Source organism: Eptesicus fuscus, chromosome 22 (assembly GCF_027574615.1).
Source record: "Eptesicus fuscus isolate TK198812 chromosome 22, DD_ASM_mEF_20220401, whole genome shotgun sequence".
In the NCBI taxonomy this organism is placed as follows: domain Eukaryota; kingdom Metazoa; phylum Chordata; class Mammalia; order Chiroptera; family Vespertilionidae; genus Eptesicus; species Eptesicus fuscus.
The window spans coordinates 34,159,812-34,185,157 of record NC_072494.1 but is presented as its reverse complement, the minus strand read 5'-3'; the positions used below and the strand labels follow the sequence as shown (position 1 = coordinate 34,185,157).

Here is a 25,346-nt window from a genome sequence, read left to right as displayed (position 1 = left end):
GTGTTCATTGAAATTAAGTATAAGCAAACAAAATAAGGCATGTTTCTAAAGTTATTTATCTGTATTTATATGTTTTTATTTTTTTTAACATAGGGAATTTGTATTGGCTTCTTGTACTTAGCATAATGTTTTTGAGGTTCATCTCATTTAGGGCCTGTATTAGTACTGTATTCGTTTTTACGGCTGAGTAATAGTCTCTTGTATGGATATCCCACATCTTGTTTATCCATTCACCATCTAATGTTGAGGGACATTTGGGTTGTTTCCACATTTTGGCTGTTAAGAATAATGCTGCTATGGACATTCATGTACAAGTTTTTCTGTGAGCGTTTATGTGTTTTAATGTTTTCTTTTTACTACAGAAAACAGTTGAGGCTCCATGCCTCCTGTGTTTGTTTTTCTCCTTGGGGCTTTGCATGACTATTAATTATTGGGCTGTTGCTATTTAACATATTCTGTTCCTCTATGTTGTAATTCAACAGGGATGCTGAGGACTTTAAACCATAGATTTCACTTTTCCTCATCCTGTTACATACCACAATCAGGATGGAACCTGCAACCTAGGCATGTGCCCTGACCATGTGTCAGCTACTATTTCATGTATGGGACGATGCTCAACCAACTGAGCCACACCAGCCAGGGTTGTACTTCCATTTCCTTTGAATCTAGGGAAGTTTTATTAGTGCTGCTTTACTGTTTTTATTTCAGAGATAGCACATTTAAAATATTAGGGATGCTATCTTGATTGTTTATCTTTTTTTGGGGGAATATCTTAGAGACTCCTCCCAGATGTATGTTGCAGTTGGTGGTCTTTTTATATTAATACTGTGGGAATTCCATTGCACACTAAAGACAGTATTATCTTTCTAGTAAAGAATTAGGTACATAAACTTGTCTTGATCAAATTTCCATCCATAGAAACCAAGTTATATTCAGAATATATCAGGGTTATCTTCACTGCCCATTAAGGGCTCTTGGCTTTTACTTGGACTTCACAGTCCCCACCTTTTAATTCATGGGCTTTCAGTCAGGGAGGAAAAAAAAAACTCATCATCTTCAGTGGCAGGATCTCATCACATGCGTGGGCAGAGGGGAGGTTATGGCTGTCCTTTCTGTCCGAAGTAGAGAAAGGAAAGAGACACTCTGAACCAGGGCAGGGCAGGGAGGGAGGCTGCGGGGGGGGGGGGGGGGGGGGGGCTGCGGGGGGCGGGGGGGGGGGTTGCGGGGGGCTGCCTTGCAGAGACTGTTCTGCACAGAAGTGCCCATCAGGGCCTCAGTGAGCTTGGGAAGCACAGGTCACACTGCGTATGTACCCTCCAGGGGGCAGTGCTGTTACTGAGGAGAGAATCTGGGGCGGACACAGGTTCCTGTACAGATGCTCCTCTCACATGCAAAACCAAGCCTCCCTCTGCTGGGCCCTCATTTCACCCGCAGCTTAAGAACCTCTGCCTGCCTTTCCGTCAGATCCCGCAGGGTGAGCTGTCAAAGCAGAAACGCAGTAGGTTCGGGATTTAGTCACCCTTCCTGAAGTGTGAAGGCTTGCAGACTCCCTCATGTCATTAAAGAAAAAAGAATCTGCATCCTGGGTGGGACCTCAGTGACAGGAGATGGCAGCAGACCTCTCTCTGAGCTGCAGATGGAGGTTAACCTTCCTGCTTGTCAGCCTAACACCCCCCACCTCAGCTTAATCATTCAATCTCCAACCAGGCGTAATTCTCTGTTTGAATAAAGAGTCCAACAAAGCTATGGGTTTTACATCACCTTTTGAACAATTGGGGGAAAAAAGAAAATTTCCATGCTCTTCCTTAAAATAAAACAAGTATTTTTTATCTTTGATAAGACATATACACTGCCCTAACCGGTTTGGCTCAGTGGGTAGAGCGTCGGCCTGCGGACTGAAGGGTCCCGGGTTCGATTCTGGTCAAGGGCATGTACCTTGGTTGCGGGCACGTCCCCAGTGAGGGGTGTGCAGGAGGCAGCTGATCGATGTTTCTCTCTCATCGATGTTTCTCTCTCATCGAAGTTTCCAACTCTCTATCCCTCTCCCTTCCTCTCTGTAAAAAATCAATAAAATATATTTTTTTAAAAAAGACATATACACTGAGTGGCCAGATTATTATAATCTCTGAACACATCATAATCTGGCCACTCAGTGTACTTCTTGAGTACCTCATTTATTTGATATCAAAGATACTATAAATCGTGCTCAATTTTCCCCTTTGCACTGGCTGATAGAAAGCTCAGGGCAAATAGGTGGTTGATCTCCAGCAAAAGTCTAGAATACTTTTGGTACCCATTTGAGATACAAATACAGAGTGGCCAGATTATTATGCGTTCAGAGATCATAACAATCTGGCCACTCAGTGTATATTGTGGAGAGCGGCTACAGTGTTTGGACAGGTTCAAGCCTCGGACTAATGAGAGGGCACAGTCCTCTCATGGCCACGTGCAAGTCCCAGCTTGGAGGGCAGGGCCCTCCCAGCACAATTATAGCCAACAGCTATGGTTGTGGCCTTGAACCTATGGTCCAAACACGTGGCCCCACGTGCCTGAGTGATGTGGGCTTGATAGAGTTCAGGTGCCTGTAGTTGAGTAGATTCGAAACCCACGAGAATGTTGTAAACTACTTGACCACGCCCTCACTTTGCCTCGTGGAATGTGGCTGTAGTCCGTGGCGCTGTCTCTCTCCATCAGAGAAGCAGTGTCCCACCCAGACCCAGCTTTCTTTTCTTGTCTGTCTTTTCTCAATCTTTCACTCCCCCCATTCTGGGTTCACCCTTGGCCGTGCTGGCGCGGCACAATATATGAATTTAAATATCATAAAAGGGGCTCGAGTTATTACAACAACCAATCAGAAGCTCATACTTTCAGGGGGTTTGTTACAAACCAGAGGGTGACTTTTATGTTATGGTTCTGAGAGGCTTTGTAGGAGAGATGGCAGGAAATACATGGTACCCAGGCTGGCCTGTCGTTAAGCAGTCAAGGCAGGCTTTCCCCTCCTGAAAGCCCCACTCAGAGACAATGGGCTTTCACTAAGCTGGGTGACTTACTAGTATAATGGACAGTATTCCGCATTACTTGCTAAAAAAACAGAATTACTTACTGTAGGAAAAAGTAAGTTCAAATCAAGATAATAGGAGTATTCATTGTGGAAAAGTTGTTGAAACAAAAAGCACTGTGTTGTGCTTAGGTTTCAGGAAAATTAGAAATTACCTAGATGAATGATTTATGATGCTTGCAAAAGGGGAACAGTGAAATTGTTTATCTTCACCCCAGGATTGCAGGAGCTATGCTCAATTTGAGTTATTGTAATTTTCACAGTAGCCATTGTTTCATATCTTTATCTGATTATTTAAAATAAGGTTTGTCAAATGATAAAATTAAATTATGATAAAAGGTACTAATATACATTTCATAATAGGTAAACCAATAGAGTAAAATGTATAAATACATATATAGACCCAATACTATATGCAAACTTAATTTAAAAAATATTTTTATTGATTTCCTAGAGAGGAAGGGAGAGGGAGAGAGAAATAGAAACATCAATGATGAGAGAGAATCATTGATCGGCTGCTTCCTACACTCCCCTGCACTGGGGATTGAGCCCACACCCAGGCAAGTGCCCTGATGGGGAATTGAACCATGACCTTTTGGTTCATAGGTCAATGCTCAACCACTGAACCATGCTGGCTGGACTGCAAACTTAATTTTGAATGAACTTGACATCTCAATTCAGTAGAATGCAGTATTTTAAAAATGAGACCAGCATAAATGTATGTTGTTCTGGAAGAAAAAATATTGCCCCATCACACCATTCACTGGTACATAACTAAAACCCAGGTGGATTAAATATCTAAAATTTAAATATACATCTATTATTTTATGATTATATGAGTGTTTATATAATAAAAGTTGAGAATAACAATTAAATAAACAATACCAGAACCCCCCAAACTATAAAATATTTGATCACATTACAAATTATAGATGGCATGTCCTGGTAGCTCAGTTGGTTGGAATGTCATTCCCATACTCTAAGGTTGCAGTTGGATCCTGGTCAGGACACATACAAGAAACAACGAGTGAATGCATAAATTGGTGGAACAACAAATTGATGTTCTCTCTCTGTTTCTCTCTCTCTCTCTCTCTGCCTCTCTCTCTCTCTCTGTCCCCTTCCAGCTCTTTCTCTAAAAATCAATAACATTATAAATGGCAATTCACTATAAATGTAAATCAGAGAAAAAAATATTTTCAACCAATATAGTAGACAAGTTAATAACTATTATAAAATATTTTCTTTCTACACATTGAAAACAAACAGATAAATAAGAAATTGGATAAACAATACAAATAGGCAATTCCAGTGGGAATACTGCATGTAGTCAATAAAAATATGAAAAGAGGTTCAAAATCAAAGGTATTCAAATGTATTCAAATATAAATTATAAAGTAATTTTTATTAATCAGATTGGCAAATTTATCAGAACGTATTGCTAATGTACACATATTGTCCCATATGCAATTATTGGAGGGTAAGTTGTTTGTTTCCCCTTTCTTTTAAGCAGGTAAGTGAACTTTGACCAGTTATGATTATGTCTCCATCTAGTGGTGGAAATATATTTCAAATATTTGTACAATAAGTAAAGTCACCATCACACTGAAACATCTGAAGTGCTGTATAAATAGGAATTACTGTGGTTGTTAATGGTACATGTATCAAGGTCCCCACAATTTATCTTGTAGTTGCACAGGGAGGAAATAATATTTGCTGTTACATGGTAACTTTATTTAAATTTTACTTGTCTCCATTCAAATTGGTAGTGTCAAGGTTTTGAAATATTAACAAGATCTTTTAATCCAAAATCTAAAATTCTAATTTAAAAACGTATCTTAAAGGTGCTTTCAGTTCTTATGTATGTGATGGAGTCAATTAACTAGATGGCCATTTTATCAGCTCTGCCTAGACCTAAACTTCCTTTGTACACATGGCCTTCTTAACCCTTCCCACAACTTTGCCAGAGGATACGTGTTTTATGGATCCGTCTTATGATGAAGAAATGTGGTGCAAAGAGATCTTACAATTTACCCAACCTCAATAAACAGGTACATGGCAGAGATGAAAATTTATCTTAGATTCCCAGATTCCAAATCCAGGGCTTTTTATAAGACCTTCCCCATATGCAATTATGATGAATAAGTGACCTAATATTTGTATAAATACTCATATCCAATAGGAACATAAGTTATTATAAAATTACATAATAAAGATAGCAAAAGGTCCCTGAATGTGAGAAGTATGTGGGTAGTAAGATCGAAGACTACTTCATAAAAGCTTATACTTTAGGCTGAATTAAACTGACCATCAAAAAAAAAATATCCAGAAATTTGAGAGGCTTCAAAGACATACAATTATACAAATATATATTTTTCTACCTTGCCGGTCTTTTTCTACAGCCATTTTCTTAAAACACTAATGGGTGAATTATTGCTAAGGTAAGACTTCTGCCATGAATTAGAAGAATGTCCAGGAGAAGATGCTATATAGTTCAACAAACATTTGTCTATAATAAAATAATAAATAAAGGAAAAAAAACACAAGCTAAGTGTCTGTATTTGTTGATTGCATAAGGCACGCTGCAAGAAGTGTGCATGTGAGAGGCAGAAACCAACTATAAAGAAGAGTGGTATCAGGTTCCTTTTCTTTAAAGAGTTCTGTTTTTTTGTTTTTTTCTCTTCCTACACGTCACTTTTCTAGTCACTCTAGTTCCATCAAAGGAGTTGTGACTTGTATAAAACCATGAGACGACAGGAATGGAGGACAGAGATAAAAGGTCTTGCATTTTTTCTGTTTCTGTCAAGGTTCTGTAACATTTGAACAAGTAAACACCAAATCCACTTGGAAGTCCACTAATTCTTGGGTATCTTAGAAATCTTCTGAATATATTTGTGGAATAGTACATCCTGACCATATACTCTATGTGAAAGAGCTACTGAATTGGAACCCCAGTTTCTCTTAATTTCTGCTTCCTGCCCTCCATCACCATCATCCCATGCACTCCACTTAAACATAATGGGATGTAAAACCCAAAGCTGTAATCTCAAGCCCAGTCTTCCTTGTCAGCTAATATTGTTATTGGTGGGGAGTTCTCCCTTTCCCCACCAGTTTGCTCCAGGGTTGGGGATGGGCTGGGAGGTAGGGAAGTGGGATTCTTGCAATGACATGAGAAAAATAATTTTCTGAGACTTGCAAGGGAGAATGAGTGCCCTTTATTTGGGTGGAGTTAAATCCCTTAGTTTCCAAGGTCCCATTTCCCTCTGCCCCACTATGGAAGAAGTATAGCTGTGACTTCAGCAGAGGTAGGATTAAAGCTGTTGCCCAGCCCTAGTCGGTTTGGCTCAGTGGATAGAGTGTTGGCCTGAGGACTGAAGGGTCCTAGGTTCAATTCCAGTCAAGGGCACATGCTGGGGTTGCAGACTCGATCCCTGGTAGGAGATGTGCAGGAGGCAACCAATCAATGATTCTATCTCATCATTGATGTTTCTATCTCTCTCTCCCTCTCACTTCCTCTCTGAAATCAATAAAAATATATATTTTTAAAAAAGCCATTGCCCAGTTTCTGTTCGATGCTGGGGTACAGTCCAACCCAGCATCAGGCTAGCTTAGTTTGTGTTCCCAGTTGCAGTGTATCAATCCATTGCATGTGGGGGCCTCATGGTCATGAGCCATGCTGCCTCTAGGACCACAGGGCTATGGAGGAGACACGGGTAAATGCAAGAGAGCCACACAAGAGCCAAGAGAACAAACTCCTTTGTCTTTTTTTTTTTTTAATATTTTATTGATTTTTTTTTTACAGAGAGGAAGGGAGAGGGATAGAGAGTTAGAAACATCGATGAGAGAGAAACATTGATCAGCTGCCTCCTGTGCACCCCCCACTGGGGATGTGCCCGAAACCAAGGTACATGCCCTTGACCGGAATCGAACCCAGGACTCTTCAGTCCGCAGGCTGATGCTCTATCCACTGAGCCAAACCAGTTAGGTCCAAATTCCTTTGTCTGGGTGATTATGTATCCCCACATTTTCATTGACTTGGAGTGGAGCCCATCCACTCTGGCCAATGATCTTGTTCCCAGGTTTGATTGACAGGCACCTTTCCTGTATCACCCCAACTTCACTGAACATGTGCCCATCTCCCCTTTGTCTAGTCCCTTCCACCAGCTCAGCAGGGAATGGAACTGTGGTTCCTGGGGAGGGTAAAGTTGCAGCGGATTCCTGGTGAAGCTGTCCAAATACATGTCTATAATGTCTGGCCTTCCTTTTGCTCCTTTCCTATTATTACTAACTAGTAGCCCTGTGCACAAATTTGTGCACCAGTAGCTCCCCAGTAGCTCTCTGACCACTGCCCCGCCCTCCTATAGCTCCCCCTGACCCCCTCTCCCCACTGACCCCCCCTCATAGCTTTCTGCCCTGCCCCCTCCTGTAGCTCTCCACCCCACCATCCTGCAGATCTGTGATCTGGTTGTTACAGACAGTTATTACACCTCAGGGTGTAACGGATAATTAGCATATTCCTCTCTTATTATATAGGATTAGCTCATTACAATGATATCAGTATGACTAAAAATGAGGGGATTGAAATTACTTGTGCTGGTAACCAGGCACACTCAAAACTAATCACAGATTTTTATTTTAGTACAAACATAAGGCCTAAAGGGTACCCAGACCTTCTTCCTTCCTTTGACAGGTTATAAATAAGAACAGCCTGATCGACATTTTTCTTGCCCCTGGAAAGGTTCCATTATGTCTGGACAAGTGACTTCCCAACCCAGGTCAATATTATCTTAATTGTTTTTCACAGACAGGCCAACTCTGAGCATGTTCTCCTGCCCGGGACTTTTGAGTTATATCTTGAACGAACCCAGGCTGGGTGTCAGGAAATCAGATTCCAGCCGTAGCTGTCACTGACTTTTATGATCACCTTAATAACCTCAGAGCCTTCATATCCTCACCTGAGAACTGAGTAAGTTCAAGTGAAGAATCTCAAAGGTTTCTTCCAGCATTAGTGCTGATTCTACTACAATTGAATCAAAAGCTAGAAATGAGTTCCTGACCTCCCCTTCAAAAGTCCCTGGAACTAGAATGAGTTGATTCTATGAGCAATCCCTGCTGAAAAAGTAACTGAAGCAAACTTGGCATATGTTTTTCCTAGAGAGAATCCCTTCTTTCTTTTGGTTTAACATTTTGTTTGCCAGCATAGCTAATCTGGTTTACAAGTGCCAAACTGATCGACTCAGCTTTATCTCTCTCTGGAGAGCAGTCATTATAGCTGCTTTCCCTCTTTCTTAGTAAACTCTACTCGAGATTTTAAAATTCCATGGAAATTACAGCTATTTGGGGTGTGTTTAGCTTTTTAAAATACACTGCTTGAGTGTTATCTTTGTGGGCTCTTAGAGACTCCCTCTCTGAAGGAGGACTTGCCCAGCGGCTGGAATGTTACCTCTGTCCTCAGCTGGGCAGCAAGACCCACGAAGTCTGTTCTGCTCAGTGCTGAGACCATCTCACACCCAAACCTGCCCTCACCCCTTACAACTTGCTCCTCCAGCGACCCTGGCAATTTCTGCACAGAGGTTTCCAAAGATCCTGATGTAGAAATCAGGTCCCCAAATAAATTATTCCCCTGCTGTGCCCCCCCAAGCTTTTCAAATGAGTGTCATTCGTCCCTCCTTCTCTGTGTCCCCTCCTTAGGAGAATCCTCTGACTATTCAGAGCCTCAAGTTTTCCAAATGACCTATTCCTTGGCAGAAAGCAAGAAGTTCCTCCTCCTTTCGGGAAGTCTGAGGCCATCCAGTTGCATAAATTTCCAGCTAAGCGTCTCTAGGAATTTTCTTAAAGTGAGGAGAAATGGGGTGCTTCTAACCCTCCTGAAGTCTCGAGCTGGGAGGTCAACCGGAGGCCCTTTCCGTCCCTGGCTACACAAGCCCTCTGAGAAACGCTGCCCTTGATGGAGCTACAACCAACAAGTGTGGAGAGTATTCAGAGTTCCTACAGCTGTCACCTCCTCCTTACAGAAGGGGTCCCTCCCCCTGCACCCCACTCTGCTCTGGCTCCAGATCCTGAGGCTGCCCCTGGGTGACCCAATAACAAACTCCCAAGAATGCCACCACTCTCTCATTCCTGATCCCCTACTCCCATTCACAAGACTTTTGTTTCTTATGCTGTTTGCTAAAGCTCATGATATAATTCTCTATACACTTTTGTTTATCTGAATTATGATCAATGAAACAATTTCCAAGGATTGGCTCTAATTTGTCACTTTCCACTTTAGCTCATTGAAACACGGCTTCTTACAGAAAGTATTTCTTATTGAGATTTTCCTAATGCTATATTTTCCTATCAGATTAATAGCTGGAGGGGGGGGGGATGTAAAAGAAGCTACTATTTGAGAGATTCTTTGCATACTTAAATATTTAACAGTTGTCTTAAAATCAAATAAAAATGGATAAATTTTGTCTTAAGTTGTATTTTAAAGAATTTGAACTTAGTAAATACCAGTTCTTAGGAAAATTTTAGAAAGCTCCTTTGTGTTCTTTTCAACAGATCCTTATTCAATACCATAGTAAGCTGGTGTTGCATTTGATGTCCTGGAGTATACAAATTAAAATAACATGCTCCATGCCTTATTGACGTACCTTATAATCAAACTAGAGACCCGGTGCACGAAATTCGTGCACGGAGGGGGGTTGTCCCTCAGCCCAGCCTGTACCCTCTCCAATATGGGACCCCTCAAGGGATGTCCGACTGCCCGTTTAGGCCTGATCCCTGGGATCGGGCCTAAACGGGCAGTCAGACATCCCTCTCACAATCCAGGACTGCTGGCTCCCAACTGCTTGCCTGCCTGCCTTCCTGATTGCCCCTAACCGCTTCTGCCTGCCAGCCTGATCACCCCCTAACCATTCTGCTGCCAGCCTGTTTGCCCCCAATTTCCCTCCTCTGCCAGCCTGGTCACCCCTAACTGCCCTCTCCTGCAGGGTTGATCACCTCCAACTGCCCTCCCTTGCAGGCCAGGTGCCTCCCAACTGCCCTCTCCTGCTGGCCATCTTGTGGTGGCGATCCTGTGTCTACATGGGGGCAGGATATTTGACCACATGGGGGCAGACATATTGTGTGTTGCAGTGATGATCAATCTGCAGATTACTCTTTTATTAGATAGGATAGAGGCCTGGTACAGGGGTGGGGGCCAGCTGGTTTGCCCTGAAGGGTGTCCCTGATCAGGGTGGGGTACCCTTGGGGCGTGGGGCGGCCTGAGTGAGGGGCCTGTGGTGGTTTGCAGGCCTACCACGCCCCCTGGCAACGCAAGCGGAGGCCCTGGTATCTGGAATTTATTTTCCTTCTACAATTGAAACTTTGTAGCCTGGAGCAGAGCCAAGCCTGGGGCTCCCTTCGAGGCCCAAAGCCATTTGTGTTGGGGTTATAATTGAAACTTTGTTGCCTTAAGCGGGTGGGCCTGGCCAGGGTGTGCAGAAAGCTTTGCTTCCCCTGTTGCCGGCGGCAACCCTGACCTGCTCTCTCAAGCTCCATTCTGCCGCCATTTGTTTGAATTTGTTTACCTTCTATAATTGAAACTTTGTAGCTTGAGTGGAGGCTTAGGCCTGCAACGGCTGGCAGAAAGCTTGGCTTCCTCTGTTACCTAGGAAACCTTGCTCTCTGTGTCTGTAGCCATCTTGGTTTGGGTTAATTTGCATGCTTTCTCTGATTGGGTGGTGGGCGTGGCTTGTGGGCGTGGCTTGTGGGTGTGTCGGAGGTATGGTCAATTTGCATATTTGTCTATTATTAGATTAGATAAGCAGATCATAAATTCATACACTAGCATCTAACATTCTTTTTGGAACAAAGCATGGGATAAATAATACATTCACGAAAAGTTAAAGACTGTGATTCAGAAAAATGTGTTCCTTGAGAAGCAATGTGATGTACCTCTTATTACTACACATATATCAAGTCAACACAGTAGACTATACTGACTTTTGAAGTTCCCCTTCCCACACAAAATAATACAATAAATCCAAATTAATTTTTAACATACATAACTGAGCTTGAAATTAAGAATGGAAATCCCCAGGTAGGAGAAATGAGTACAATATTCAAAATCAATGTAGTGAGCAAGAGCTAAACCCAGTGACCTATAGAGGAGTTCCCTATAGGAGTTCCCTATAGGATTAGCTCATTACAATGGTATCAGTATGACTAAAAACGAGGGGATTGAAATCAATTTTTGATTAAATTGTAGTAGAATCAGCACAAATCTGGAAAAACCTTTGAGATTCTTCACTTGAAACTCAACAGGGTTGGGAGTTGAGCTCAGAGTCCCAGGCAACATCAGGCCCTTATAAATGGGCCCTTTCATAAATGTGAGAGCCAGTCCGTACAATGGAAGCTAGGATACCCTGCCCTCTAGGCCAGGGAGGCAGCAAAAAGGCAAGAAATATGACATAGAAAACCCACCTCAAACCTTGCTCAATGTGTTGTATGAATTTGCATGAAGACATGCAAAAAACCAGAACTAATCAAACTGAAACCCTTTCGGCCTTTTCATCATTTTTTACCCACTGTTTCTGGTTTTATCTGGATGCTCGTTGCTGTCCAATATCATAGCCAAACTCGTGGCCCACAACAGGGGGACCTTCGCAGACCATTAACTTAATTCCTGTGGAAACAACTCCCACTGAAGAAGAGTTCCTAGTAAAAATGTATAACTCCCAAGAGGAGACAGAGAACTAGGGAAGAGACAGAGAAATAAGGTACAATGAACTAGAGTAGTGGTCGGCAAACTCATTAGTCAACAGAGCCACAGTTTGCTGACCACTGAACTAGAGAAATCACATCTAAAGAAATGCAGATAGCCCTACCTGGTTTGGCTCAGTGGATAGAGCATTGGCCTGTGGACTGAAGGGTCCCAGGTTCGATTCCGGGCAAGGGCACATGCCTGGGTTGCCGGCACAATCCGCATTGGGGTTGTGCAGGAGGCAGCCAATCAATGACTCTCTCTCATCGTTGATGTTTCTATCTCTCTCTCCCTCTTCCTTCCTCTCTGAAATCAATAAAAATATTTTTTTAAAAAGAAATACAGATAATAGAAAAATATGAACATGCCATCAGTTAGGGATATTTACAATATTCAAAGAGAAGTGAAGAGTAGAAGTCATAAGATAAGAAAAACACATAATGAAAACGACTAGATACGATTAAAAAATGACAAAGCAAATTCTAAAAATTAAAAAAATATATATAGTAATTTACACTTCCATATCTGGCCAGACAGCAAAACTAGCGCCAGGCTTGTCCCGCTGCCATAAAACACAAGTAAACTGGATTACATTTAGAGAGCAGTTGTTTTCAGACATAAAATAACAGCTGAAGTAGGACTGTGATTCCTGAGAGAGGAAAACAAATTAGATGGCTGCTACACTTGCTCTGGCTTCTGGTGGAGACATGTTTTGGATCAAAACAGAGAGACACCCTCTCAAAAATGCTGAGAGGTGAAGATCGGAGTTCAGGAAGTCTGAAGCAGCAGAAGCTGTAGGGTGGAACAATTGTAGGGAGGAACAATTGTAGGGTGGAACCTCAGTCTCAGGGTGAATTTTTCCTCTTCTAGCATAACACAGGTCACGTGGTTTAGACCTCCCTGACCTTTCACATCACTGGTCATGTGGTTTGGACCCTCCCCTGACCTTTCCTCCCCTGGCATTTTGCTGGTCATGTAGTTGACCCCCTTAGAGGAGGAGCAGGGGGCTAGAGAATAGCCTCATTCTACTCCCATAGAAGCCCTTGCACTACCACTCCCTGAAGCATTAAGGCCTAGAGATTCAATTGAGTTTCAGCTCCAGGTCCAGAAAAAGCAGCAAGGTCAGGAGGAGTGACCCCATGGCTGACATCAGGACCAGCTGCAATGACTAATGATCCCTGTCCTGGCACCAACCAATCAGTAGAGACCACGACCCTGAAAAGACACACCTGGAAAGCTGATGAACATTCTATTGAGATCCTCCCCCAGAGAGCACACCTGCCCTTCCCACCTCCCTGTCCCATCCTCTTCTGTCCCCAGGGTGCACACAGGATCTCTCTCTCTCTCTCTCTCTCTCTCTCTCTCTCTCTCTCTCTCTCTCTCTCTCTCTCATGCTCATGCCTTTCTTCCTCTCCTTTCTCTGGGTGTATAACTTTGCCTTTCTTTCCGTTAAGCTCCAAGGGCCCTTCTTTTGCCTCTGTAACTCAAGCATGTCAAACTCATGGCCCACAATGAATATTTTTGCTGCCCAGCCAACATAACGGTATGTAAGAAACGTTTTAATAAAATTTTCGTAATTTAATTTTTATAATATCTTGTTATATGTAATTATTAATAATGAACTACCACGTTTGATAGTGACTGATTATTATAATCGTGTTGCATTGATTTCCCTTACACACCTATGCGCAGGCACACCATTTCCACTAATACTAGCAGTGAATATTTTAGCAGCCGACTGCCATGTCATTAGTCTTGGACTGACTTGTTTGGTGTGCGCAACAGGAAATATTTCGCTTTCGGAGAACAAGAAAAATAGGTTTATTTGCCTTACGCTTATTAATTTGTGCAGTTATTCAGTGTCTGGTAAGAAAAAATTTTAATTATTAAAATGCTCTATTATTTTATGCTAATGATTACTCATTTATGTCAGCCCTTTGTATTCAGCATGTCTCTATTGAAATAAATCTACGTTTCTATGAAAATTGAAGCTTTTTGATTTTTTGCGGCCCACATAAACTTAAACCTTGTTTATTTGGTTCATGTTAGCCTTTGGGTTTGACATGCTTGCTGTAATTTGTTTCCTGAGCTGTCACAACCTAGCTGACTCACTCCTTTCTATTTCTGTGGCTTCCTAAAGAAACTTTCTCCTTCCATTTGATTTCCTTGGCTCTGAATCCTTTCTTTGCCAAACTGAAGCGCCAAGGTTGCTGAACCGAGGTCCAATTACCAATAACACCTGGTACCGTTCTACCACTACCTTGTTGATAGCCATTTGGATCGTTCCCACATTTTGGCTATTGTGAATAATGCTTCAGTGAATATTGGTGCACAAGTGTTCATGTAAAAAACATTCAAACCTGTAAAGAATTTTTCTGAGTTTATTTGAGCCAAACTATGGACAATTGCCAGGAAGCAGAATCTCAACATATTGGGATAATGCTCCAGAATGGCAGTTTTTCACCTTGTTTTGTACATTACAATCAAAGTAAGTGGGTCACATGAAATCCATTGGTGATGGATTAAGGAGGCGGGAGAAAGCAAAGCAAGGAAACCTCTGGGATTGGATAAAAAGTAAAATGGTAGACAAATACTTCTTTTACTTAGGAGGCTATAGGATAGTTAACAGTCAACAATTAACATGATAACAATAACAATTAATGAATTTGTGGTCTCCAGTCCTGGCGCCCAGGCATATATGGTTGTGCCCTGAGGGGTCTGGAAAAAGGGAAGTTACAAGTTACCCTGACATTTCACAGGTATGTTATCTTAGATGCAAAAAGACAATAGACTCAATAAAGATCGAAGTTGATCTTTGTCAAGGAAGATACTGGCCTAGGACATGACTACCCACTACAAACTGTTTTTTAATGAAAGGTTTTTAATTTCAGAACATCCTTTGTGGTTACTTTACTATTAGGTCTCTTGAGTTTGCAAGGCCTCCACGCAGACCTTCCCTGAGTTTTTCAGGTTAGCATGTGGCCCTTTTTTTGTCCACACAAGTATGTATTGGAGTTTGTGCTTTCAATTCCTTTGGGTCTATACCTGGAAGTAGAATTGCTGGATTATGTAATTCCTTGTTTAACTTTATGAGGAACTGCTAAACTTTTCCACTGTGGTTGCACCATTTCACCTTCCAATCAGCAATGCATAAGGGTTCTATTTTCCTTCTTCTTCTTCTTCTTCTTTTCCTTCTTCTTCTTCTTCTTCTTCTTCTTCTTCTTCTTTTTGGAAATATTTTAAGTTGATTTTAGAGCAAGGAAGGGGGAGGAAGAGAGAGAGAAAAAAATGATGTGAGAGAGAAACATTGATCAGTTGCCTCACACACACACCCCAAATGGGGATCAAATCTGCAACCTGGGTATGTGCCATGACTGGGAATCAAACCCAGCCATCTTTTTGTATACTGGACAGGGTTCCATTTTCTTCAAGTTCTTCCTTTTTTTTAAAAATATAATTTTACTGATATCAGAAGGAGAGGAAGGGAGAGGGAGAGATAGAAACATCAATGATGAGAGAGAATCATCCATTGGCTGCCTCCTGCGCGCCCCCTACTGGGGATGGAGCCCACAACCTGGCCATGTGCCCGTGACCTCCTGGTTCATGGGTCAATGCTCAACCACTAAGCCACACTGGCTGGGCCACTTTCTTTTTTTAAGCTACTTAATATAATTTTCAAATCCTTCCTGACCAGCAGGAAGGAAATTTCATTTCTTCCTTTGCCCTTCACACCTACACCAGGACTGGAATGAAATGCAAGAAGTGGTATTGGGCCCTTTCATCCACACAGATTATCGCTGAAATGTCCTTTGCTGCTAGCTGACACCTTCATGGTTGGCAGCTTTCTCTCACCCCCTGAGACAAGGGACATCCTTGTAAAGCAGAGAATCCCAAGGTTTGTAAGTTCTACTCCCCACACGTTGCTTGCAGCCATTTCCCTCTGAGGTTATGTAAGACCCCAGGTCTACCAGACAGCCCATCCTGGTGGCCTGTGGTCTGAAATGCACAGACCCCTCTCTCAATCCCTAAAAGCATTTTGCTCTCTGGGAGCAAGTTTTATTGCCCTTTCTGTTTGTTGAAACCCCCCAATTTCTCTTAATAATTTTGCGCATCTTTACATCCTCAAACAAAAGACCGGAAATCTTGCAGATAACTTCTGCTTTTCTGCCAACCACACACTTTCCCAGAAACGAGGAAGCCCAGGGTCACAGTAAGTTACCTGGTCAATTGAGCAGGGGAAGGAAATGGAGAAATTTTAGGAGGAGGGCAGAATTAATACTTCAAAAGATTATCCAGTCTAGTAAACAGTTAGATATAAAATAAAAACGTATGCATGCTCATGGAGAAAATCTGAGAAATGCAGTAAAGATAAAGAAAAAATATTATTTACAATCACACCACTTAAACTTAACATTTTGAATATATCCTTCCAGTCCTTTCTCTGAACACAGAAATGTACTTTAAACTTTAAGTTTATACACGTTACCTTTCAACATTTTAGAGTTTCCCTTTCTGAAATAACTAAATAAACTATTTTAAGCTTCTATTTTATGTGATTTCCAGATATCAGGTGCCTTTTCTACTAGTTCTGAGAATTCTGAATGACACACAACCTACTTACATTCTTTTGATCATTTTTCACCCACTGTTTCTGGTTTTATCTAGATGCATGGTGCTGTCCAATATAATAGCTATATGTGGCTGTTTATATTTGAATTAATTATATCTAAGTAAAATTGAAAATCCAAGTCCCCAGGCATACTAGTCACACTGAAAATATTCAATAAGCACATATGGCTTATCTTATTGCAGAATGTTCTATTGGATGTCATTGCTCTGGTTCACCCTTGCTCATCTGAAGCCTCTCCCCCCATTAAACACCCCCCCCCCCCCGCACCTGCTTATCATTTCCTCTTATTGCCTAGCTCCCACTCCTATATTTTCCAAAACACCAAACCCACGTTGCTGCTGGACATTAAAATAAAGGTATTTGCTAAAGGTTTGGCAATAGCAGAGGAAAAAGACAGGAAAATAACTGAAAAAGAAATAGCAGGTGTCACTGTTGCTCAAATTCACTAACCTGCAGGTACAATGTATAAATCCAACCAATCAGTAAACGGATTGGGCCTCAGTTCTGCAACTGATGGGTAGAGAAATAATTACCTTTTTATTCACGTATTAACAGGTTTTGAGTATTTGTCATGCTCTTCTCTTCTAATTAAAAGCACCATGTAATAATATATGGTGAAAAGTTTAAAAATTAAGATCAAGTATTCTTATATAACTAGATGTTTATTTTCATTTCAAAAGCAATGTTTCCCTAGTGCCTGGACTACTGCTCTATGGTTGACCTTCCTTTTGCTTCTTTTCTCTTTCTTGCTCAAGGTCTCGAACACTCTTTCAGGGTACCAATGCAAAAACTGAGAACTTGTGATATGATGAGAAATTTGTCTCTGATTTTTCTAAATCTCTCGTTATCTAGACTGGCCTATGGCCTTTTTTCAGCGCCAGAGATGCCCCTTCATCTTCCACAAACAAAAGAGCAGCTTTTCCCTGTGGAGAACGTTGTCATTCTTCTAAAATGCTGAAGCAGTCACTGGGAAATTTCATGTTATAACTGACAATTTGTCTTCCTCCTTCATGCTGCTTTTTGAATTTCCTCATGTTTTCCTTATTATGTTTTACAGGTTTCTGTATAATATTTCCTTCATAGATCCTACTTTACTTAGCTATCCATGCTTTTAGATATTTGCATGTTTGGTTTGTTTTCATCTTACTACAAACGCAGAGATTAGTAACTTTGCATGCACTTCTCATTATTTCTCTAGGATAGATTCCTAAAAGTGAAATTATTTGACCTGTAATAATGTAGTAAATATTCACTGCTGTCCCACAGGAGAGAAGTTTACACCCCCTTACCCCTCCTCTCCCACCATTGATGTTGGCCTTGGCCAAATGACTTGCTTTGGCCAGTGAAACTTTAGCACATTTGACACAATCAGAACACTTAAATATGTGTCTGCATTTGCCCTACTGTCCTTTGATAAACAGCCATGAAGACCTTTAGACGAGGCCCTGGGGGAAAAAATGGGGAATAGGCTTGAGTTCACCTATAATCTGGAGTTCACCCATAACCTAGCCCAGCTTCCTCCTTCTAAAGCAGAGTCACCCAGTTGAGCCCAGCCTAAATCAGCCAAACTGCCATCAACCTACGGAAGCAGGAGCATGAGACAAAATATTGTTCATGTGGCAGTGAATTTTAGGACGGTCACACAGCGTATTGTAGTGTCCAAATAATGCATTTTTCATATTAAGGTTGCATTCAGTTACAGGGTTTCCCAAATGTTCTTGTCAAGGGTTCTAGGCAAAACTTAATGGTTCTGTTTCCAGAAAACTCAGAGACAAATCTTTACTGTGACTGAGAATTTTCTTATATTATTTTAGACTATTAGTTTGTTCTTCTCTTTTTTTTTTTTTTTATTGTTGATACTATTACAGATGTTCACCACTCCCCGACCTGTTTCTCTCCTCCAACCACCCTCCACTTCCCAGCCCCACTAGGCCTTTTTGACGTTATTATCTGTGTCCATGGACTATGAACATATGAGTATCTGTTCTTTAGTTAATCTCTTCCAGTCCCTTTCCACTCCCCTCCTCTCTTAGATCTGTCAGTCTGTTCCATGTATCCATGCCTCTGGTCCTATTTTGTTCATCAGTTTATTTTGTCCATCAGATTGGACATATAAATGAGATCATGTGAAATTTGTCTTTCTCTGCCTGGCTTATTTGGCTTAGCATAATAATCTCTAGGTACATCCATGCTCTGTCAAAGGGTGAGAGATCCTTCTTTTTTTATAGCTGCCTAATATTCCGTTGTGTAAATGTACCACCTCTTTGTTATCTACTCATCTACTGATGAGCACTTGGGCTGTTTCCAGATCTTCAAGATTGTAAATAATGCTGCTATGAACATAGGGGTGCATATATTCTTTCTGATTTGTGTTCTGGGATTCTTAGGATATATTCCTAGGAGTGGGGTCACTAGGTCAAATGGCAGTTCAATTTTTAATTTTTGGAGGAAACTCAATACTGTTTTCCACAGTGGCTGCACCATTCTGCATTTCCTGTGAGCTAGTGTTCCCTTTTCTCCACTTCCTCACCAGCACTTGTTGTTTGTTGATTTATTGATGGTAGCCATAGTTCCTAGTGTATAAACTTTTAATGTATTTCTGGATCCAATTTGCTAAATATTTTGTTGAGGATTTTAGCATCTATGTACATCAGCAATATTGGCCCATGATTTTCTTTCTGTGTAGTGTCTTTTTCTGGTTCTGGAATTAGGAAAATTCTGGCCTCATAAAATGAGCTTGGAAGTGTTGACTGTAGTAAGTGTCCTGTGGGACCCAGTGGTGTAATCTCTGATCTCCTGAGCTGGGTGCTGTAGGAATGTCCCTTATGTGGGCCCCCCTGGTATAGCTGCGTTTTGATTGATATTGTCCGGATAATGGGTGGGCTCAACTCTTGAGTTGACTGGTAGTGCGGCTTAACCCCGGCCACATTGTGCAAACTGTTGTACAGGTACTGACAGAACAAACAAGACAAAACAGGATCAAACCGAAAACAAAAGGAAATATAAAAACCACCACAACCAACAAAGACAGAAACAACAACAATGCATGAGGAGAAAAAAGAGACACACACACACACAAAAATAACAAAAGATGCAAAAAGGATTAGAGGAGAAAAAAACAACTGAAATAAAAAAGTGAGAATATACAAGGAAAGATAGAAGAGAAAAGAAAAACAATAAAAATTTAAAATAAAATAATTTTAAAGAGTAATAATAGGCCGAAACCGGTTTGGCTCAGTGGATAGAGTGTCGGCCTGCGGACTCAAAGGTCCCGGGTTCGATTCCGGTCAAGGGCATGTACCTTGGTTGCGGGCACATCCCCCGTAGGGGGTGTGCAGGAGGCAGCTGGTTGATGTTTCTCTCTCATCGATGTTTCTAACTCTCTATCCCTCTCTCTTCCTCTCTGTAAAAAATCAATAAAATATATTTAAAAAAAAGAGTAATAATAGTAAATAATAAAATATAGAATAGAAAAAATAGGAATAAAGAGAATAAAAAAGGAGAAATAGAATAAGAAAATAGAAATATGAAAAAAGAGAAGAAAAATGGAAATAGAAAAGAAAAATAAAGAAAAATATATATATTTTTAAAAAGTGGAGTGTCCTTTCTATGAGCTGCTCTTGCCTTTTGCTACAAAACTGCACTCAGCAGGGGCATCCAGGACCTGGCTGGGGTGGTTTAAACAGACTCCCATTGCGGGTGATACCTCTAACCTGTAGGAGGGCAGTGGGCACACTTCCTCTTTTTCCCAGGGCTGCACAGGCTGAACTCACTGGAGAGCTCAGATCTGCCTCCCCATGATGCAGCCCCAGGGCCCAGCACATGCCCAACCCTGGCCAAAGGAAGTGGGTGCGGATCAACAACAAAAATGAACCCTGCTTGGCACTCTAATCTTTTCTTGTGGCTGGCCTCAGCTGGGTGGGCCTCTGACCAGGCTCCTGTCAGGCCAAATATCCGCTCTTCTGTCCAACCCCTTCCCCCATACACACACCTTCAGACTGAAGAGGAGGAGTGCAAATTTCCAGCCCAGCACCATAATTCCCCTTTGCCTCGGATCACTGCAGGATGAGGCAAACCCAGGAGTTCAGTCACTGGGTGGAAGATGGGCTGGAGGTGTGCAAGATCGATCCTCTTTCCCAAGCACCCATTCTAAGTCTCTGACCGGTGCTTTACCCAAGGTCCTGTCAGAGAATAGAGGACCCCTCAATGTCACTGCTGGGTGTATGGAGCAGACCCCTCCACCAGCCCCAAGTACTGGCGAGTGGCCCTTCCTGCAGTCCCAGACCAGAGCTAACTTCCTAGGCGGGTGTTGTAACAAAAAAATTGCTCTTTGCCTGGGATGATATGGTTGGAGTCTCCCAGGTGGACCAAATCCCCACTGATTCCCACCACCCAATGCTACATGGGCTCCCCTTCTCTTCTCTGTTGCTCTGGGTAGAGGATCCTTGGCTAGCGCTGAGACCCTACGTTCCATGATAGAATGAGCAGAAAAGTACAGTAAAACAGTTGTTATGGCCATATTCCATATGTTCTAAACAATAATTAAAAGCATGACAGGTTTAAGTCCTCTATCCATTTTGAGTTTATTTTTGTGTATGGCGTAAGTTGGTGATCAAGCTTCATTTTTTTGCATGTATCTGTCCAATTTTCCCAACACCATTTATTGAAGAGACTGTCTTGACTCCATTGTATGTTCATGCCTCCTTTGTCAAATATTAATTGAGCATAGTGGTTTGGGTCAATATCTGGATTCTCTATTCTGTTCCATTGATCTATATGTCTGTTCTTGTGCCAGTACCAGGCTGTTTTGAGAACAGTGGGAAACCATAAAAATACTAGAGCAATCCACAGGCAGCAAAATCTCAGACATATGCCAAAAGAAATTCTTCACTGACACTGCCCCTAGGGCAATGGAAGCTAAAGAGAAAATTAACAAATGGGACTACATCAAAATAAAAAGCTTTTTCACAGCAAAAGAAACCATCAACAAAACAACAAGAAGGCCTACTGCATGGGAGAACATATTTGCAAATGGCATCACTGATAAAGGTTTAATCTCCAACATCTACAGGCAGCTTATACAACTTAATAAAAGGAAGATAAATGATCCAATAAAAAAATGGGCAACAGACCTAAATAGAATCTTTTCAAAAGAAGACAGAAGGAAGGCCAAGAGACACATGAAAACATGCTCAAAGTCACTAATTATCCGAGAGATGCAAATCAAAACAACAATGCGGTACCATCTCACACCTGTCAGAATGGCTATCATCAACAAATCAACAAACGACAAGTGTTGGCGAGGATGCAGAGAAAAAGGAACCCTTGTGCACTGCTGGTGGGAATGCAGACTGGTGCAGCCACTGTGGAGAACAGTATGGAGTTTCCTCAAAAAACTGAAAATGGAACTCCCATTTGACCCAGTAATCCCACTCCTGGGAATATATCCGAAGAAACTAGAAACACCAATCAGAAAGGATATATGCACCCCTATGTTCATAGCAGCTCAATTCACCATAGCTAAGATTTGGAAACAGCCTAGGTGCCCGTCAGCAGATGACTGGATCAGAAAACTGTGGTACATCTACACAATGGAATACTATGCTGCCATAAAAAAGAAGGAATTCTCATCATTTGCAGCAACCTGGATGGAATTGGAGAACATTATGTTAAGTGAAATAAGCCAGTCAATGAAAGAAAAATACCACATGATCTCACTCATTTATGGATAATAAAGAACATTATAAACTAAAACAAAAAGATAGATACAGAGACAGTAAAGCATCAAACACACTGTCAAATTACAGGGGGAAGGTTAGGGAGAGGTGGGGGAGATAAGTGATCAATCAAAGGACTTGTATGCATGCATATAAGCATAACCAATGGATGCAAAACTCTGGGGGGTGAGGGCATAAATGGGAGTGGGGTGGGGGGTGGCAATGGTAAGATATGTACACATATAATACCTTAATAAAAAATTTGAAAAAAATAAAAAAGCATGACAGGTATACACAGACATAATCTGAACTGCTGGAAGTTAAAACTAAAATATGTAAAATGAAAAATAGAGTGGGTAAGATTAACCTTCTGCACTCGGATGTCGAGTGTGACTCGACACGGTTAGCATTAGAATAAAGGAATCGAGAAAAAAGCAAGCGAGTGCAAAGGGTTAACAGTATATTAGATATTGCAGAAGAAAAGATTAGTACACTTGAAGACATAGCAATTAAAACTTTCCCAATAAGACACAGAGACAAAGAAGGGCAGAGCATCTTTGGGCTGTGAGATAACTTTAAGTCAGCTAATACACATGTAATAATTCAATTTCTTAGTGATGAAAAGAAAAACAACGTTTGAAGAAAGAATGACCCAAAATGTTATCAATTTGGTGAAACATTTTAAAGAAATTACTTAGTATGTTGTCAACATGGATTAGAATGGGTAAGGCACAATTGATGGGAAATTAATGTAAAGACTAGTACATTAATTCAGGTTAGAGATGGTGGTAACAGAATATGGTAGCAGAAGACATGGAATGTGTGTATGGATAGAAGAGATGTTTAGAATGAAGAATAGACAGATTTCAAAGACGGATTAAATATTGGAGTGTGAAGAGCGTGGTGTCTATAAATTTTAAGTTATGACACTGGACACAGGGTTGTTTCTGGTCAATGAGATTAGAAGCATTGGAAAGAACTAACTTTGGAGGGAGTTTGGTATCTGACATGTTGAAACCGGAGCATCCTTGTGCAGATGTGAAATAAGATATATAAGGTCTAGGCTTAGAAAAGAGGTGTGAGATAGATTTACAATTTTTAAAAGTCATGTACATATATTTGTAATAAATCTATTTGCCTGTGGAGATATATAATAGAATGTAAAGAGAGACAGGCCAGGCTTGAGTCTTGAGAAACACCATCATTTTTTAAAATATATTTTATTGATTTTTTACAGAGAGGGAAGGAGAGGAAGAGAGAGTTAGAAACATCAATCAGCTGCCTCCTGCACACCCCCTACTGGGGATGTGCCTGCAACCAAGGTACATGCCTTTGACCGGAATCGAATCAGGGACCCATCAGTTCGCAGGCTGATGCTCTATCCACTGAGCCAAACTGGCTAGAGTGAGAAACGCCATCATTTAATTAATAAGTAGAGGAGGATGAATCTGCAACAACAACGAACAAAATTTAATGATAGAAAGGAAGAGCAGCCAGAGAGTTTTGTAGAAAACCAGTATATAATATTCAAGGAAGCCAGCAGAACAAACTATTGCAAGAAGGAATACCTGGCTAACAATGTCCAATTCTACCAAGAACTGAAAAATGTCCATTGGATATGGCAATATGGAGGTGACTGTTAATCCAAATGAGAGGGCAGAGGCCGAATTAAAGTAAATTGAACATTAGTAAAAGCTGCTGAATAGAATAGGGAACCTATAACTCTGTAAAATTTTAAGTATTTAACTCTGAAAGTAAGGAGAAAGATTGAAAGCGAGGTATTAGCTAGAAAGGGGTCTAAATATCAGGGGTTGAAAAATAGCTTTAAAATGTTATTTACCATTTAAATGTTTAAAAATAATGTTTAATTTTTTAGGTCATTTAAATATTATTTTTAGTATACTCGACATACAATATTATACTAATTCCAGCTGTGCAACATGGTGATTAGGTTTTTTTATACTTTACAAAGCAATCACCCTGATAAGTCTACTAATATCTTGCCCTATACATATTTATTATAATATTATTGACTATATTCCCCATGTAATACTTTATATATCTGTGACTATTTTTATAACTAACAATTTGCACTTCTTAATCCCTTTCACCTTTTTTGTCCATCCATTCAACCTCCTCCCATCTGGCAACCATTAGTTTATTCTTTGTATCTGTAAGATTGTTTATGTTTTGTATGTTTATTTTGTTTTTGGATATAACATGTAAGTAAAATTATATGGTATTTTTTAAAATATTATTTATTTAACTTAGCACAAAACCCTTTAGATCCACCATGTTATTGCAAATGGCAAGGTTTCATTTTATTAATAGCTGAATAATATTTCATTGTTTATATTTACCCAATCATCTACCAATGGATGCCTATATTGCTTCTATATCTTGGCTTCAAAATATTTTTTAGCATATTTAAATACCACTGGGAATGATCCAATGTTAGGAAGCATTTGTATATGTAGAAATGAGAAGAACTATTTGGTAATGTAATGTTTTTGAAATATTACAGAAGAGTAGAAGCCAATACTCAGGTGAAAAGATTAACCTTAAATAGGAGTAGAGGTGGGGGAAGAAGCAGAAGAAAGGTTTAGATGGAGGTTCATAGAATTGGTAGAAGGAAATTCAAATATATCCCTGATGGCGAACCAATGATACCCAATAAATTCAATTCTTTAAAAAGAATGAGGTGAGAAGGCAGGAACGGGGGCAATATGCTTGGAAGAATAGAGAGTATAAAGAAGGTTCAAAGTTATAACTGAGGAAGTGAATTAAGAAGAAAAAAAACTGTAAAGTTGCCTTGCAAGGTGGAATAGACATTTGATATTGGTTACTGAATTTATCTACCAGTACAACCTGCAACTGAAGAATAAGAAGGTGCAGGGAAAGCAGAAAAATAGAGTTGACCCAGATTTGGAGTTTTCTAAACACTTGTAATAAAATAACACTATATAATAAAAGTCTAATATGCTAAGTGTCCAGTCGTTCAGTTGGCTGTTCAACCAATCAAAGCGTAATATGCTAATGATATGCTAAGGCCTCTCAACTGCTTGCTGTGACATGCACTGACCACCAGGGAGCAGTCAATCAGTCAACCAGTTGCTATGACATGCACTGACCATCAGGGGACAGACACTCCGACCAGTAGGTTAGCTTGATGCTGGGGTCTGGCTGATTGGGATTCAGCGATACAGGCCAGACATG

General features: G+C 40.8%; 1 protein-coding gene across 5 annotated transcripts in view; it reads left to right on the top strand.

Annotated features, from left to right (window-relative positions):
- The window catches only part of CD55 (CD55 molecule (Cromer blood group)), a 79,609-nt gene that overhangs the window by 33,505 nt on the left and 20,758 nt on the right, over positions 1 to 25,346 (top strand). The window contains exon 8 of one of the 5 annotated variants that reach the window (XM_054711832.1): positions 8,804 to 9,462. The exons of 2 other annotated variants lie outside the window; for them this stretch is intronic. In XM_054711832.1, coding sequence (XP_054567807.1) covers positions 8,804 to 9,003 — 200 coding nt within the window. In that variant the 3' untranslated portion in view covers positions 9,004 to 9,462. Of the gene's footprint in view, positions 1 to 8,803; positions 9,463 to 25,346 lie in introns of those variants that run through there. 2 more of the 5 variants (XM_054711827.1, XM_054711830.1) reach the window with 2 other exon arrangements.